This window comes from Vigna umbellata, chromosome 5 (genome assembly GCF_029865625.1).
Source record: "Vigna umbellata cultivar VRB3 chromosome 5, Vumbellata_1.0, whole genome shotgun sequence".
NCBI lineage: Eukaryota > Viridiplantae > Streptophyta > Magnoliopsida > Fabales > Fabaceae > Vigna > Vigna umbellata.
In genome coordinates this window covers 50,046,976-50,066,379 of record NC_142169.1, presented here as the reverse complement: position 1 = coordinate 50,066,379, position 19,404 = coordinate 50,046,976, and the positions used below count along the sequence as shown (strand labels likewise).

General features: G+C 26.8%; 1 protein-coding gene across 1 annotated transcript; it reads left to right on the top strand.

The window, feature by feature from the left end:
• Positions 1-10,170: 10,170 nt before the first annotated feature.
• LOC148198529 (uncharacterized) lies at positions 10,171-10,950 on the top strand. Its single transcript, XM_088091930.1, has one exon. The coding sequence runs from the start codon at positions 10,296-10,298 to the stop codon at positions 10,575-10,577; it is 282 nt and encodes a 93-aa protein (XP_087948056.1). The 5' UTR covers positions 10,171-10,295; the 3' UTR covers positions 10,578-10,950.
• The last annotated feature ends 8,454 nt before the right edge of the window (positions 10,951-19,404 follow it).

Below are 19,404 nucleotides of genomic sequence, written 5' to 3'. Positions count from 1 at the left end.
AAACATATAACTGTATAGTTTTTCTGTTTTTTATTTCCTTGTGAAGTGGAGAATTTGGAAGAAGAAAATTGAGAAAGCCTGAGTAATTGTACATTTCAAAATAAGGGTAATAAGAATTTCGTTATATGATTAAATTTTAGCCTTTTCATTATAGTTCTATGGAAATATTTGTCAATGATACCAAATTTATCATTGAAAAATATACATGTATTTTAACTTTTTATTTGATAATCCATCATTTTAGTAAATGAAAATGGATAAAATATATATCGCATTAGTTTCTATAAGTATGAAATTTTTACATGAAATTGTGAAATATCGAGCCATTAAAAAAAATTGCATGAAAAATATATATTTTAAGGACTCTAATAACAATAAAATAAAACTCATTTTCTTGTTGAATTTCTTTAATTTTAAATATTAATTTTGACAATATTTTATACCCTCATAGTGTAATTGTTTATCCCTTTTTTATTATATTAAAAAGGGGTGAGGAAATTAAGAAGGAAAAATAAAAGCAGGATTGATCAACAAAGAGGTACGATTTGGAAAAATATTTATTTGACTCTTTATGGAAAAATAGGAGAAAAAGAAAAACAGAAGTCAAATCAAAATTTGGAAGTACTTCCTCACATATTACAATATTCTCATGCAGTAACCTTTAATTCCTTCACCTAATGCTTATGTTCTATTAGTGACTTAATGTATACTTTGTAAAGCTGTCTAAATTTATCTACATGGTAAGAGATTTTTTCTATGAATTAAAATTAATTTATGTTCAACTTAAAATAAAAAAGTAGAAAAAATATATGAAAAAAACTTTTACACATTAACTTACAAATAAATTTTAATTCGAAAAAAAATATTAGATTAAAATATTTTTAAAGAAAATTGTTCACATACATTTTCCTAATTTATCTGTTTACATAATGAATTATATTTTCCGCTGAAAAAGCAAGAAGGGATTTTAATTATACGCCATATTTATTTTCATATAAATGAATTTAATTTGAGAATAAGTTATACAATTATTTTGTTAAAGTTATTTTTCTGAGCCATTTGAATAAGCATATGTGGTAGCAATATAATATATATAGAAGGAATGTTTTAGAGTCAAAAGACAATGTATCACGATTTTGCTTTTCACCAAATTGTTCTTTATTGAAGATTTGGATGTAAATTAAAGTGAAAGCACATCAAATTGCTTTACTTTATATATACCTTTTATCTTCTTGTCTACATCATTATCAATATTCAACAATATACTATTATAGACCACAATGCAAAAGTTCTTTTGGTGTAAAAGTTTACACAATGAACAATAAGATAATAAAATGAAAAACACAAAAATAAAATGCTTTATTGAACAAAATAAAAGTTAATTTTTTTAATCAATTTATCAAAAAAAAGTATGTCACGAAATCAATATGCCATGTCAAAAGTATGAAATGAACTTAATAAATTTGAGTTAAATATATATTTTTTTCACCAAACTATTTAAAAAAAATCTATTTCATTTTTCTTGGAGGATTGAAGTAGGAAAATGTATTGGTTTAAACTTTTAACCAATATGAGCCTATTAAATTATTGGAACAGATAATATATTTTTATTTTGTCTTTATATATTTTATAAAAGTTATGTAAAATATTCTTTCGAATAAAACAATAAACATTACATTGTTTATAAAGTATTATTTCATCTTTAAGTGACATGTATAAATTTATACTTTATGATAAAGAATTAATTTTTTTTTTGGGATTATGATGAAGGCAAAGAGTAGTTTTGGGTGAGCTAAATGAAAAGAGTTGAGCAACCAAATTAAGCAGACATAAAATAACAGCCAAACAACACCCACAATTCCCTTCAAAGATTCCTTTGTGTTCACACTCACATCTCTCTACTTCTTATTTGTCTTTATATTCCTAATTTGACTTTTCACACCTAAAACCACCCAATTTCGACCTTTATTATACCTTTTACTTCGCACATGTGCTCTCTATAAATAATGTGCTAATTTTTCCCATCAATTAACAATCACTAACTTTATGTTTTGACTTTAAAAACAGGTATTACCTTCATTCCTTTTATAACTTTCTCAGAATTACTATTAAAATTTATTCTATAATTTGTATATAATTAATAAAAAATAAAAATAAATACACATTTTAGGCTACTTACTGTAAAAACATCCAATGTATTTATGATTACACACCACTTACTTTCGTGAAATTATATTATTGTGTTTTATTTTTTTAAATCTAGATTATGTCGGAGTCTCTTTTTTTCATAAATTAATTGAGTGTATTATATAAATGACTGAGATTATTTCGAAAACATATTGTGTTATCATCTTGATAACAACTTATAAAGATCAATTAACAAAGATATTTATACATAAGTCAAATTAATAAAACTTTAAACAACCCTAGAAAGGTAATCACCTAGATAACATTAATCTAACTTGATAAAAGTTCACAAATCCATTGTAAATAATATTGTTCACAAAGTAAATACTAGATAAATACTATACATTTATTACCATATAAGTTATCATCTAGTACACATACATAACTTCAGTGTTAAAGTGTCTTTTGTATACATCCCACACATCTCAAACATTAATGATACCGAAAAGGTGTAATATGTTTGAAGACGGAGAAGGAAATAAGAGATTCTGATAAAGAGATCATATATAAACACATGTGATTGTGAGACTTCTCAATCTCGTAACAATATCGAGATATTTAAAACCTTCTAACTCATTAAAGTTCACAAAACTAGATATTTTACTCTAAAGCTATGTATTAAGTGTATACAAAAATATATGGATATGAATTATTGTTTTACAAACAAAAGAACAAGATTTACAAAATTTAAGATCTTTTCTATATACTTGTATTTATTTGTATACCTGGTAATGTTATTGTAACTTACAACACAAAAATTGTTGAAACAAGTTTTCACCATAAGAAAATGTATATAAAAAATACTTTCTAATTAACAAATTATAATAATTAAAGTTCATTTAAATACTAATATACAACAACCATACATATCATAAATACGTCTATATATAAAAGATATATACTCATAAGTGAAATATTAAATGACACTTGTTGGAATATTGATATGAATGTTTTAGTACATTTGATCCAATACAATATTTAAATTTACAAACAAAACCAACAATAACATATCAATGTAAGTTTATTACAACTTAGCATCTACACATGTCACATTATATAAGAACTCTCTCATCAACTTCTCACTTCTTATATTATTTTATGACTTTGATCATCAACAAAATAAGGATTTGTTTATAATATAGGTGTTAATATTACTTAATTTACAAATCAAACAATGATTCATATATTATATAAAAATGTGACTACAAATTTATATAATTCTTATCACTCTCAAAAACCATTTTCATAAATGTAACACCCCAATTTTATTAGCAGCTTACAACTTATAAAACAAGACGTTATAAGATTGATAAAAACAAAAGAGATTTTCTAAAACTATAAACATATGATATTAATACAGTTATTAAAGACAAACTAATTATACTAATTAAACATATCTAAACTAACTAAAGAAAACTACTAGACGACCATGTAGAATACTCTACAACATTTTATCCTCCACAAGACATGCTTCAATACCTACCAATCCTCTACTCACACCAATAAAGTTATTATCTCAAAAGAAATAAACAAAATACATAGGAAACACCACAATAAAACTACAAGATAAGCTACTGTGCAAAAAAAATATTTTAAGACAATTAACTAATATCATATATAATCTAAATATTTATGAAATACAATAACTCATATAAACACACATAAAAAGTTAACACTCAATTCAATTATCCGGATACATGCTTTTGACATTGGTTTTCACTGTAGGCATGCACGTGTAGTAGTTTTTATACTCTACAGAGTCATAAACAAATAAATCATTACCTTACTCACAAGGTTAGTCCTCTTGGCGCCTAAGACCAAAGTAGTTCAGTAGCTAGGACCTTATGTCATTATCTCCCCTACCTCATTCTTCTTTATATATGATTTGAATGGTTGGTAGTATATCAGGATACCTCCTTATTAAACCCTTAATGTCAATGCATACACAACCACATCACCACAAAGAATTTCTCCTTGAAATTATCACAACATTATCACCATACATATCCACAAAATATCATTACCTCAATAGATTATCGTAATAATCATGCACATACATAAAGTTTGTTTTAAATCTATCTTAAACAGTCAAAGAAGATACACAGATTCACACATACACACTGGCGCTCAAAAGTGGCACACAATGCTATATTTCTTGCAAAAGGTGCCACTCAGTCCCAATCATGGCGCTCAATGTTATTTTTCTTGCAACAAGTCGCGCTCAACAGCACTTTCTAGTGCTCAGTGTCCTAGAGTTAAAATGCTTCAGACCTACAATATAAGGATGACTATCAATGGCACCCTGACACCGCTCAACGCTAAACCATTTTCAAAAATGGGTGCTCATCAATACCCTAGCTCTGCTCAACGTTATATCATTCGTAATATAAAACATTCAATTGTTTAAAACTTGTGCTTAGCTAGAGCTAAAAATGCTCCCAGACATGCTAAATGAATTGGCGCTCACACCAATCTACCACCAATCAATGCTGCATCAGAAAATAAAAACTAACAAAATTCTATGATTTAGGGAAAATGGAACATGTTCAAGTGGTCGAATTGGTATTCCCTTCTTAGTACTTTGGTAAAAATAACTTTTAATATCAAGACACATACCAACTAGCTCAAATGATCATATCTTAAGTTCCTCAATCAACACCAATTCACCCAAGACAACAACATAACAAACATCCAACATAAATCAAGTTCAATAGATCAAACATCATCATACTATTTGATAACAGTTGAAAAACTGTTATTTTTATGATTAAAATTGACACTAAAAGCAACCTTTACACTTAGAAACTAGCTTGAAATCATGCTTTTCTTTATATTTTTGGAAATAAGAGAGCTGGACAGGTTTATGCTTGATTTCAGTGTTTTTGTGCAGGTTTTAAGGTGAATTTGGTGAAAGAAGTGAAGAAGGAGAGAGTTGAAATCAGAAAAGACAACAAAAAGTGCAAAAAGGAGAAGCCGAAGTCACCGCTCAGCGGCAGTTTACCGCTGAGCGGCACTCTGGAAGTCACGTGAGGTCCGTTGAGGAGCAAAATGGCCGCTGAGGGGAGAAAACAAGTCATGCACTCACCGCTGAGCGGTATTTTACCGCTGAGCGGCACTTTAATGGGCTTGGACTTGACTTTTTGTAATTTACGAATGATATATAAGCTTTAGGGTTTCCTAGGGTTAGGCATCTCTGGCTGGAACGAAGCAAACACTCTCTCTTCCACCCCTTTGAAGGAGGATCTTGGATGCTGAGGCTTCCTCTTCACCTTTTTAGGGTTTATTCTTTCATTCTTTCATTGTAATTCATCTAGGTTCACCATGAATATGGTGAACTAAACTCTGTATGTTTGTTGGGGAATCAATGTAATCTTGTGAAACTCTCATATATGGAATCTCTGTTTACATCTTTTAATTAAGACTTATGCTTTCTTTCATCATTAGTTAGGGTTTTTCCTCTTTACTTAATGCTTGCATTGTTTAACTCATTCGATGCATGATTATTGGTTTTGTCGATACGGGCACGTACGGGGAAGTCTAGATCCGGGGAATTTCTCCCAATATGATATTGGTTGTCGTTAAGCTCCTGCACTTATGAACTGATCATTAGGAATGCTAGGAATTGTATGAACTCGTGATTAGGGAGAAGCCTTCTGGAAAGGTACATTAGAGAGTGGCATTAACAATGATGATTTGAATGTTGAATTCCTAAAATATATGAGAGTGGATAAGATGAAATTGATCCCCAACAACATATTCATATCTATATTTCATTGAAAGTGTTTATCTTTTGATTTTTGCCATTGATCAAAATTCATGCATACATGTTTATTTTCTGTCTTGCATTTTAAACCCCAAATATTTCGTTTATAAGTCTTAGTTAATCAAGAAACCACATAACTAAACTAGGCCGTGAGTCCTTTGGGAAGAACGATACTTGGTCTAACCAAGTTTATTACTTGAACGATTCGGTCATACTTGCCGATTGAAAACAAGTTTGTGACATCATAATTTGGTGTTCATAAATTTGTCCATCACTATTACATCATGCAAAAACGTTCAAGATATTACTAGTATAAAAACAGTGTACAACGTCGAATATTTTGGGCCTTTCACGTCGAATTTGAGAACGACGTCATATCGGAAGACGTTAAATTGACGTCGAATTTTTTGAACTCGACGTTAAATTTAACGTTGAATTTTATCAATAAACGACGTTAATCAATTTTTTTATTTTTTTAATTAATTGTGATCCTTTTTTACAACTCTACGAGACCTGAAAAGCAAAAAAATAACAAATTTCAGTTTTTGATATTTTGTAAAGCATGAACTATGAACGTGTAATATAGTATCAACAATAAACAACAATAACAAACAACAATGACAAACCACAAACAAGTTCAATCAAACAACAACAACAAACAAGTTCTACCAAACAACAACAGCAAACAAGTTCAACAAAAAATAACAACAAACAAGTTCAAGAAATAAGTTCTTCAAAACGAAAACGAAAACGAAAAACTAACATTGGTTCATCGGAATAAAGTGTTGCCACAAGTGAGAGAAAAAACATAATGCGCATATGAAGGACAAGAACACAAAAATAATCGGTCAAAACAAACGAATATCATACCTAAAGTAGTAAATTAACATGCATTTGTATCAAATGAAAGAAAAATTACATGTGATGGTCATCAAACTTCGTTCGAGAAAAGTTTGAGCATAGAAGAGGGTCTCACGCGCTAAGATAAAGTGAATGAATTTTCAATCTTCCGCTCAAATTTTTATTGAATTCACTATAACCTTTTGACGTCCAATGTTGGGGCATTCGACATTTTATATCCTTTTACGTCGAATTACAATTATAAATGACGTTTTATAATTTCATTTATTTACAAAAATACCATCGATCATTTTTAAGGTTGGCTATTGAGTGGTTGGACGTTGAACGCGTGACGTTATATGCTGTTTTCGCACTAGTATATCTATAACTTAAAAACAAATGCAATTAGCTTCCCTTACTTGAGAGAGAAAAGAACTTGCTCTAAGGAACCCCAAAACCTTTCAAGCACACAAGATATCATATTTATACTAGGAACAACATAAATACGATCATGATACACCATTATAACCACTAATCAACAAAAACTCATATACATGACTAAAAAACGCATGCAAGTGAAAGAAGACTTACATGCAACATATAACCAAAAAAGACAAAGAAAAATAACTGAAACTCAAATTACACAAACGAAGAAACTGATCGATTCAAATTGAAGAGCTTGCCGCAAGGATTAATCATACGGTTTCAATTATTGAATCAAACGACTAGAGAAAAAGAACCCTTATAGAAAAGTCAAAGAACTCTATAAAAGTGTTTTATAGAAATATTGTGTTTTAAAATAATTAAACTAATTAATAATAAAATTATTTATATTAAAATAATTTAGTAATAAAATAATCGACTTTAATTTTTTTTAAACCACTATAAAATGTAAATTTCTAATCCTTACAATAAACATACATCATTTATATAAAAATAAAATCATTAATCAATTAAATATAAAATTAACTTTTATTTTCCCTTTATAATGAAAATTCATGTATAATTAATTAAGTACATACAATAAGAGAAAAATAGAAAACGAGAAAAAAAATTATTTGAACAAAGATTTGATCGAGGGCAAAGATATAGCTACATTATTCTTGCTTGAGTGGAATAATGTAACATATATTATATTTTCCTTTGAGAAAAACATTTTTTTTACTAAAAATATCAGAAAATATCATAAATCAACATAGATATTTAAGAAACTATTACTTTAATTATTTTTTTAAGCTTTTTTTAATGTAAAATTATGTACTAACTAAATCCTTTAATTTGACTCGAAACAAAAAAGAAATAAATACTTTTTTCCACTTCAAACCATGATGTCACATTTTATTTCAAATTTATGGCCTGTAAACTTTTTAATTAATGTCATTTGAAATTTCAATATTTCAAATTTATGGCCTGTAAACTTTTTAATTAATGTCATTTGAAATTTCAAATATACTGATAGGTGAAATCTGACAATGAAAATAAATTTACTTACTTTTAAAATATAAGGATTTAATTGGTTAAAAGAAAAATTCAGACAGATATAAAATCGAATGGACTTCAGATGAAAGGATGAAAATAAAATTATAAAATTTAAGTTTCTTTTTTGTAAAAAAATAAAAATAAAATTGGTATATGCTTCAAAACATTCTTAATAGTGTAAATATTTTAAAAGAATTCAGTAATTGTTACAGAAAACGAATTGGATATAAACTATTACAATAAATGATGTTTCCAAATTGACGTGCGAGAATAATTTTTATGAATCACGTGTTCTCTGCAAAACTTGTTTGATAGGAGATTGGTACAACAATATTTTATGTTTCTATATTTTTAGAACAGTTACATTAATTATTAAAAAAATGTAATTTATTTCTTAAATAATAAAAAAAAATTAGTTATTTAGAAGATATTTGATAATAACAGACCTTTTCATCTTTCAAAAAGACAAAAAGAAATGTTAATTATTATTGAAGGTATTAATTATTATTTTGGTAATATATAATTTATAATAATTTTTTTTAAAATAATTTTATGCAATCAATTTGACTTTTTTTAAGGACAAATATTAGTTTCCTTGTTGGAAAAAGGTTGAGAATAACGTTAATAAAAAACAGTAACTTATGCTGACATAGGCATGCTTTCTAATTCAGTATTAGAATAAATTATTATAATATTGAAATAAATAAAATATATATTTAAATTATTGAAGGTGTAAACATCTTGTAAGTATTTTTGTGAAATTATGTTGTTACTAAAATATAATTTTACGAATCAATTTAACACAAAAAACTTCAGACTATATATTTTATATTATTATTAGATTCTAATATTGGAAACTATTTTTTTTTTTACATTTATAGAGTTTAAATTAAAATTTTCATTTCTTAATTGTTAAATTAATATCGTCTCGTATATTTACGGAAGACATTTATTATTTAAAACAAATTGTTTTTAATTCCTTTAAATTATAGCTATATGTTTTTATATTAATAAACTTAGTCCATAAATAAATAAATTTAAAAAATTTGTAAAAATTATTTTCCTTAATTCGTAAATACAGTTATGTATGCATTTTTTTTAGTTTAATTCTCCCATGAGTTCTTTGGTTTTAAAAAGACAATCAAAAAATTGATCATAAAGTATCAAATGGTCATTTTACAACTATATAATTTCCTGCGCTCCTTTAAAATTGTAAATTAAATTTTAAATTTTAGAAAAATAACATTTCAGTATGTGCATGTGAATGTAATAATATTTCTTTTTACACTTCTTGGTATATATGTGTATTAATATATTATATAATAAATTATTATTTTTAAATATCTATTTTAAAAAGTTATGTGTGAGATAATATTTAGTTAATTGTATTGCTAATGATAAATTAAACATAAATTTCTATCAATAAAATTTACTCAACTTTAAATCAAATCAAAGAAAAACATTACTATATAGAAAAGTGTATTAAAGCAATAGTTTAATTCGAATATAAAATATAAAATTATACTACATATTTTCCATTTAAACATTTAGTGTTGAGGGGATTTACATAGAAATCAATTACATGAATGAATAGTGTGTAGAAAAATCAAACCGTACTAAATTGGTACCTAAAATTCACACCATAATATTACGTTACACATGCACACTGCTACTCTATAAACCTCCTTTTCCATTGGAGAGAAAAGCCAAAAGCCGCCAATTTCTACGGTGGGTACCATTTGACCGCAACTTTTCCACGTAAGAGAACATGGAAAGAAAAACACACAGAACCAAACACCTCCTTACGTGGAAAATACTACGTTTGACTCATTCTCATGTGACTGTCCGTCACCACCAATCTCTTATATATCCTCCAACTCTCTATGCAACCCTCTATCCTTCTTTACATTTTTCTTGAATCGTTTCATTCATCACAACACAACAAACCTTGATTCTCCCTCTTTCTTCTCTCTCTTTTCTTTCATTCACTCCTTTTGCATAAGCACACTCTCAAGCTTTCTGCAAAATGGGAAACTGCTTGAAAAGCCAATCGTCTTGCAGATATGAAAGTGATGATGATGATGATTGGAATTTTTTAGCAGATAAGGGATCTTTTGGTGCTACCACCACCACGGAGGTGAAGATCAAGATCACTAAGAAGCAGCTTGAGGAGTTGTTGAGCAAAGTGGACGTGAGGGACTTGAAGGTGGAGCAAGTTTTGTCTCAGTTGATGGATCACAGTGGAGGCTTCCAATCACTTCAAAGGCCATGGAGACCAGCACTTCAGAGCATCCCTGAGGACATTTGAGACCTTCATATAACTATGTAGCTTGTTAGAGATGTGAAGTTCATGGATTTGGAGTTGGAGACGATGATGATGATGATGAAAAAGAGAATTGGCTTGTTGGGTCAATCCTGATTCTTGTGATCATCATGATGCAAGAGTTTTGAGGTTTACATACTGTATTTTATAAGGGAAAACAAGGGTTCTTGCAGGTGCTTGTAGATTTTGTTCTCTGTACATACAAAACTATAGGGAGTGCCCTTTATGCTATACTTTTTTAGGCCTTGTTTTAGTTTTCTTCTTTTCCTTTTTGTTCTTCATATTTCATGAGTTTATTGGATGTCAGATTATTTGAGGAAATGGAACGCGTGTACTTGAACACTTTGATCAGATATAACACTGTTTTTTAACCATAATTGAGCTTTACTGTAATTAGTACACTTGAACACTTTGATAAGACATATATGGGACTGTTTTTTAATCAGAATTGAATTTTACTGTTATTAATCTGCATCCAACTTAAACTTGAAATTTGATTAAAAATGTACTCATAACTTCAATTTCGATGTTTTGTTTTTCTCATAGTGAATGATCTGCTGCATATTATGCAGTACCTTGCGGTTGCAGGGTGGTTATCTGCATATAATCATCAGATTGAATGGAAAATGGATATAATGATAAACATATATATATATTTGAATATGGATATCCTTAGGGATTTTCTTTGACAAATGGGCTTATAGCAATCTAAAAGCACTTTAGATTGTGAGTTAATTGCGCGTTTGGATTTTGAAATGTTGGCTATTGATGAATCTGATAAAGCACTTTCAACTAAGTAACTTTTCTTTGATAATTATCTGGAAAAGTTAGTGTTTTAGAGGTTTTCCAATGTATGCAAAGAAAAGGTACATAAAGATGTTCACTTTTGTTCTTGTAATTATTGACTTGACCTTCCCAAATTTGATTTTGATCCCTACTAAATCTCAATACCTTTTTTTTTTTTTTTTAATTTTAGTTTCCAATTTCTTATCACCCTTAAGTCTTGTAATTGTTCAAGTTTGTAAACTTTTATTCTAATAACTAATTAAGTCATGTCAATTATGATTTTTTTTATATTTATTTGACAGTGAACACATGCATAAATAATAAATTAATTATATAAAAGAAATTCATAATTTTGTATTGCTTCCTTCAATTAATTATGGTTTTATAACATGACGTATTGTTTTTTATGTTTTTCAAATGCTAGCTGTCTCATGGTTTATGTCACCTATTTGATTTTCCAATTTCAACCTTTTTGTGTGGAAAGAAAATACAAAACAGGTGATGGAATTATCTCATTATATTATAAATGCTATAATTTCCTCTTTACAAACTAAATATTGTTTTCAACTTTTTTTTAAGGATGTGATATTTTTTTTTGTTAATAGGAACTGAATTGAGGTTCATGTAATGAAATAATATGTTCAAATTGTTGGATTTTATTTATTAGGTTATTAACTTATTATTGTAATAAATAATTTGTAGAATGTTCAAATTGTAAATTATATTCAGAGTTTGTCAAATTCAAAAATGATAAAAGAAAACGGTTTCCATTAAAAAATATATAGTTAGAAAAAAATATATAACCATCTCATAACCTATCACTTAAAAAAATAATAAGACATTATTTCCATCACATTATTTTTGAACTAGTTAAACATTTTACAGCGTTTTGAATAGTATAGGTAATACTAAATTATTCATTGTAGATGTTGTTCTGAAATGATAAAACTCTTCATAGTATAATAAGTTCTTCGGAATGAATCTAAATGAAAAACCATCAAAGAATTAATTAATTGATTTGTTAACCGATAGAAGACTCAAATAAAAAGAAAGAACTGTAATCAATTCCTAAAATAATAATGGTTAGAGAAATGTGATATATATAATTTTTTAATGTGAGAGACGACTAAGGTTAAAGTACAATTTTTTTTTCTTTTGGTAAACTTACGTTGAAAGGTAAAAATAAAATTGCTAATTCAAAATTTAAAACAAGTTAGAGAATAAATATTATTTTCCCCTAAATTAAATATTTTCAGGAAAAAGAAAGCATTTTCAAAATATCGGTGATATTTGTTCTAATATTAATTCGTTAGAGATCGAAATGTATTATCACTTATATTCTGTAATTAAACTTACAGTCTCAATGGCTTAATATATTTATATTAAGCTGTAAAAATACATAGAGAAACAAAATAAAGAATTTAGATTTTTTTATTGAATTTCTTTACTTATTTTTTTATCGTATTTTCAAAATATACTGACAACTGATTCTTAAAATAATAATCTAAAATGAATTACTTTTTGAATGTTAACTCTAGAAATTCTTGAAAGAAAAAAAAATGAAATTTACTTGCTTAGTCAAAGGGATGTGAGTATAAGCATTAGAAGATTGGGTCAATTAGTATGCTAATTCAAGAGTTACTACATGCACCCCCATATAATACTATTTGCATCCCATGATTTTAAAATAACCGTTCTACCCTCTATAATTTCAATCGTGACTTCTGGAGTAGCTATTTTGTAATTTTTCTATATTTTTTTGTAACATATGAGATGTTTTTCAAAATAAACTTTTGAGAATATACAAAATGCTTTCGACAACAAAAAACAGAAATGTTCACATTCTCTCTCTAAATTGTGTAATATAGAAACATTACGAAATTAATATTTAAGAAGTTTTCTGAATTACAAAAGGTGGTGCAACAATGAAGGGTATTTTAGTCTTTCAAGTATTAATATATGAAGATGAAGGTATTAGTAATAAGATGCAACAACCGTTAATTAGTTAGTGGATTGTGACTGTGCTTGTAGAATTGGATTTGACCTAGTCAGCATAGCATTCTATGTCTTAATTTGAGGGAAAACGTGTGAAGAATGCCTCAAATTTGTTAGTGTGACTAATCATTCTAGTACCACGTAGAACTGTGTATGTGCTGCCTCGTGTTATTGTTACTAGGTTCCATCTAGAATGTTGTTTCTATGTTGGCTTTGTCAGCATTGTGTTATGTTAGTGTTTGTATGTATTGTCTATTTAATATTCATTGACTACATAAAAAGAAAATAAAAACTATTGCAAGCTTTGCTTCAATATCAAACCACACATAAGATTATCACTTTTATAAATTTTTATTTATACTTCAATTTGTAACAACTTTAAAAAATGATTTATTATAGTTAATCATTAGTTTAAGTTAATGTTATGAAGACATGTTGCTAGTACTGGAAATTAATTTTTGTTCTTTAAGAACTAGTCTTAATCTTAAGTGCATAACTCATTTTTTATCTCTTTGTTTGGAGTGGAGAACAGAGAAAAAGAGAAAGAAAGTAAAAAATAAAGTTAGTTGAATAGAGAGAAAAAATGTAAAAAAAAACGTAACAAAAAAACTTTTTACCTATCGTATTTAGGCGTTTTATATTTAACTTAGATCATACATAAATTTGATAGACGTAAATTTATGTTTAATGTATAAATGTTACATGGAAATTTATGTTTGATGTAAAGAGTTCAGATGTAATTTATATATATATATATATATATATATATATATATATATTAATTTCACTCAAAATTTATGTTTGTTATGACATGAACAAACAAACGTCTTTTAAGATACCAATAGAAGCAAATTTTTGTTTGTTAATATGATAATATATGTAAATTTTGTAGTTTCATTTAGTTTAGTTTAGTTCATTCTCGTATGAAACTAAAATTTGAAAACCATAAAATTTTCTAGTACAATATATACATTTCAAATGTAATATTTATAGTACATTTTACGAAATCAATAAATATATAATGAATAAAAAAGATAACTAACTTAAAAGAAAAAAAATCAAAACCTTTTACCAAATGTTTAAAAAACTCTTTCCTTATTTCAACCATATCATCTTTGTCGTAAGGAATCATCAAATATATAAAACATGATACAATATTAGTATGCATAGAGTTTCTTAAATCATATAATTTCGAAACAAATTATAAGTGTTTACATGTCCAATTTTGAATAACTCATGTCCTAATGATAATTTTGATCTAATGCATAATATAACACCTATATTTAAAAAAACCATTTTGCCTATTACATGAAAATAATATAAGAAAAAAAATAATATGATATAACTTCTATACAAAATATAGGAATTATAAATTAAATTTGTCTTTATGTCCTGTTTATTAATTGGTTTGCCACGTCCACAATTATGGTTTAATTGAAAACATCTTAATAATTTTTCTTATAAACTAATTAGATGTTATGCCATTTGTAACATTATTCTTTGTAGAAAGTCCTTTAGTTTAAAGTTGGTTTTTCTTATAAATGAAATAAAATCATAAATTAGGGACTTATTAAGGATGATGACTATTAATGACCAATAAAACCTACAATGAAAAAGAAATGATTAATTAAATAATTATCATAATTAAAAAAAAACTAAGACTAGTCCTTCAATGAAATTAAGTAAATATGTATTTTATGACTTATTAAATACTAAGATGATTCCCCTTGTAGATGTTATTTTGAAATGATAAAGTTCTTCATATAATATAATAAGTTCTTCTGAATGAATGTAAATGAAAAACCGTCAAAGAATTAATTAATTTGTTAACGTATAAGAAGACTCAAACGAAAGAGAAAGAAGTGTAATCAATACCTAAAATAATAATGGTTGGAGAAATGTATTATATATAATTTTTTTAATGTGAGAAACGAATAAGATTAAAGTGCAATTTTTTGTAAACGTTGAAAGGTAAAATAAAATTGCTTATTTAAAATTTCAAACAAGTTAGAGAATAAATCTTATTTTCCGCTAAATTAAACATTTTCGGGAAAACAAATAAACATTTTCAAAATAAAATCATTTTTTACCCACACCAAAGTATCATGTCAAAATAGTGTCTATACATTCATAAAGTTGATGATAATAGTTCTAACATTAATTTATTAGAGATCAAAATAATACATAAAAAATGTATTATTACTTAAATTTATAGTCACAATGGCATAACCTATGTATATTTATATTTATATTAACTAATAATCATTTAAGGTCTATAACTAAATAAAAAGCTGTAAAAACACACAGAGAAACAAAACGAACTGTGATTAAGGTCCCCATAATATTTTCATGGGGAAGTTTTATACACAACTAAACATTCTTTTAAATAACTAAATATTCTCTTCCTTTAAAAAAAATTCATAAATATCATTCCTTCATGAAAATAGAAATAGCATAATTTACTTCGTTACTATGGTTGAGAAAATTATATTCTAGACATATATGAAAAGCTATTTTCAAATACAATTATGATTTTCATTCCAAACTCTTACATTTAATTTCAACAATTTTAGTTGAAAGAATCTTTGTATAGAATACAAAACGTGTCCGAAAACGTAGTTCAGATATAAGGGAACATGTCAATAAACTGTGGACACATTTATGTTTAATCTGTGCTGTGTTGGAAAGTTTATTGAATCCATCAGCATTCACTATTCTAAAAGGAATTAGTCTTTCAACATTAACTCTAGAAATTCTTGAAATAAAAAATAAAAAAATGGAATTTACTTGCTTAGTCAAAGGGATGTGAGTATAATAAGCATAAGAAGATTGGCTCAATTGGTATGCTAATTCAAGATTTTATTACATGCACCCCCATATAATACTATTTACACCCCATGATTTTAAAATAACCCTTCTACCCTCTATAGTATATTTCAGTGGCAACTTCTAAGTACCATTTTTTTTATAACATAAAATGTTTTTCAAAAAAATTTCAAGAACATAAAAAATACTTTCGAGAACACATTGCATAAACATTAACCGTCTCTCTAAATTGTGTAATTTAGAATAATTACGAAATTAATATTTAAGAAGTTTTCTGAATTAGTCAATCCTAAACGAACAAACATTACAAAATTATGTGATTGTTTAAAAAGAAAACGTGTGATGAATAACTCAAATTTGTTCGCTAGAAAAGCTTAGATGGCATTCGCAAGTAAACATTTTTTAGTGACTAATCATTCTGATGTCACCTGGAACTGTGCATGGGCTGCCACGTGGTATTGTTACTAGGTTCCATCTATAAGGTTGTTTGTATGTTGGCTTCTATGCTTGTATGTCAGTGTTTGAAATGTCTTGTGTATTTAATGTTAATAAGATTACTACTTCTATGAATTTTTATTTATACTTCAATTTGTAACTTCTTTAAAAGAAGTTATTTATTTTAATTGAGACGTGTTGATAGGATTGCAAATTGATTTTTATTCTCCAAGAAGTAGTCTTAATTTCAAGTCATTATCTCATAACTCATTTTTTAACTCTTTGGTTCGACTGAATTGAAATGGAGAAGAAGCTAGAGAAAAAAAAAAGTAAAAAAATAAAGTTAGTTGAATGGAGTGGAAAAGAGTGGAAAGAGAAGGAAGATATTAACATTTTTGCAATAGATATGATAACAAATTTAATAATATAATGAATGACAAAAATGTCTTTAATTAAAATTGAATAATATTTATATAATTCAAATATTTAATTTATGATAATAAAATATTTCCAATAATTTTAAAAAATATATATTAGTATATTATTTTATTCTGATTCAAAATATGTATACATATCAAATAAAACCATACATTTAACTATATTTTAAAAATTTTAATAATGTTAAAAAATTTACAAGCCTACTTGTAATATTAATTTTTTTATAAATAAATCTATCAACATTTTAAACTAAGTACTAATAATACCCTAAACCCAATTTAAAGATTAATAAACTAACTACTAACAATAAAAAATATTTCAAAAATTTATTTAATTTTGTTTAAATAATTAATTACTTACCTTGTTCAAATTATTTTTTCACATACCAATTTATATAAAAAATAATAATTTACAATTTTTTATGTAATTATTTTAGAAGGTAGAGTATAAAAAGAAATAAAAAATATATCAATAAAAATCAATATATTTGCTTACAATTTGTTCAAATTACATCACTAGCTTAACTATTAAAGATGTAGCTTTTAATGAAATTATTGGTGTATTTTCAGCATGTAATTAATAAATATTTACTGACTTGGATTGGTTAAACAAAAGTGTTATATTCATTGATTAAAACCTATTCTTATATATGTCTTTCATATTAAAATAAATTTTTTTATTCAAAAGCGAATAAGGATTCACATAAATATTGTTTTTTATTAAGTATTTTATTATTGAAAAGCGAATAAGGATTCACATAAATATTGTTTTTTATTAGAACAGTCTAATTTAACAACAATTTTACAAAAAGCAGTATAAATTTAAAAAGAATTATAATTATAAGTAAGTCGTATTATATTAACATGTAGAAGTAGTGTTAGGTGTTCATAAATTTAGTCTAACGTTTAACCGATATTAGCCTTAATGAGCCTGAGAAAGAGGTCATCTTCAAATGAGAATCTCCATCAAAACCAGCCATCACTCCTTGTAAGGTTTTGGCCATTACCACTATCCACAGCCATGCTCGCGAGATCTAAATTGATCTTTAGGTAAAGATAACTATATTAGATTGTCCTATTTGTGAATGAATAAGTTGTTGACATATAGAGTTTCCATATAGTGTATTCAAAGAGTTAGTGAAGGATTGAACCACCAACGCAGAATTACTTTTTATAACGGGTAAAATTGCCCTATTATGACAGGTAGATTGACGTCATAGTTTTGACAATCATAATAGATATGCCTTTTATGACTAGAAAAAAATACGTCATAATAGTTCTATTACCTGTCATAATATACAAATTTATTATGACTTATCTGAATTTACTTTTCATAATATGTGAGATTTTATGATGTAATTTTTTTTTATCTATTATAATATTTCTCATGTATCATGATAGGTAATTGTTCACCTGTCATAATACATGTTTTTTTAGAATTAAGGTTTAATCCTTTCGAACATCCTTATTTCTGTAGGATCGTCTCAAGTAGGTCCTCGTATTGTAAATGTTCTCGATTAGGTCCCTTATTATGAAAAATTGACTCAATTTAGGCCTTACCGTTAGTTCCATACTAACACTGTTAAAGGGGTGACACGTGTCAGTTTGTGATTTTTTTGAATTTTTTAATTATATTTTTATTTTTATTTTTTATTTTATTTTTTATTTTTTAAAAGTAAAATTTAAAAATACCACGTGTCAAACTGATAGTGTGCCACGTGGCAATGACAGTGTGACATGGCACTGACAGTGTCACATGTCATTGTCAAGCCACGTGTCATTGCATTAGTCTCAATTTGGTCCCTATATTTTCATTATGTTGCAATTTGATCCCTGTATTTTGATTTTGTCTCAATTTAGTCTTAATTTTAAAAATTAAACTATTTTTTCCCTCCTCAAATTCAAACAAAGTTTAAATTGTATATAAATCTTAACAAATATTTTTATTAAAATTAATATTTTTAATAAATATTTTTAACAAGATTAAGTTTAATTATATTTATATTTACTTAATCCACTAGTACAAAATGTGCTTTTAAACTCGCACAATAGATCTCGGTTTATACCAAACCGCTGTCTATTCAGACACGGTGGTAGTTTTGTAATTAACGAGACCTTATAGGCCTCGGTTCAGATTTGACCGGTGCCAAAAAGGGTTACCACTTCGGTTGTAAAAGCAACCGGTGCCTAATGAGTGGTTTCTGACACAATTTCTGACGCGGTGAAGAGAAACCCGAGGTAAAAGGAGTATACTGCACCGGTTGATAAGAAGAACCGAGGCGTATAAGCCTCTACTACCTCGGGCCCAAAAAAACCGAGGCATATAAGCCTCT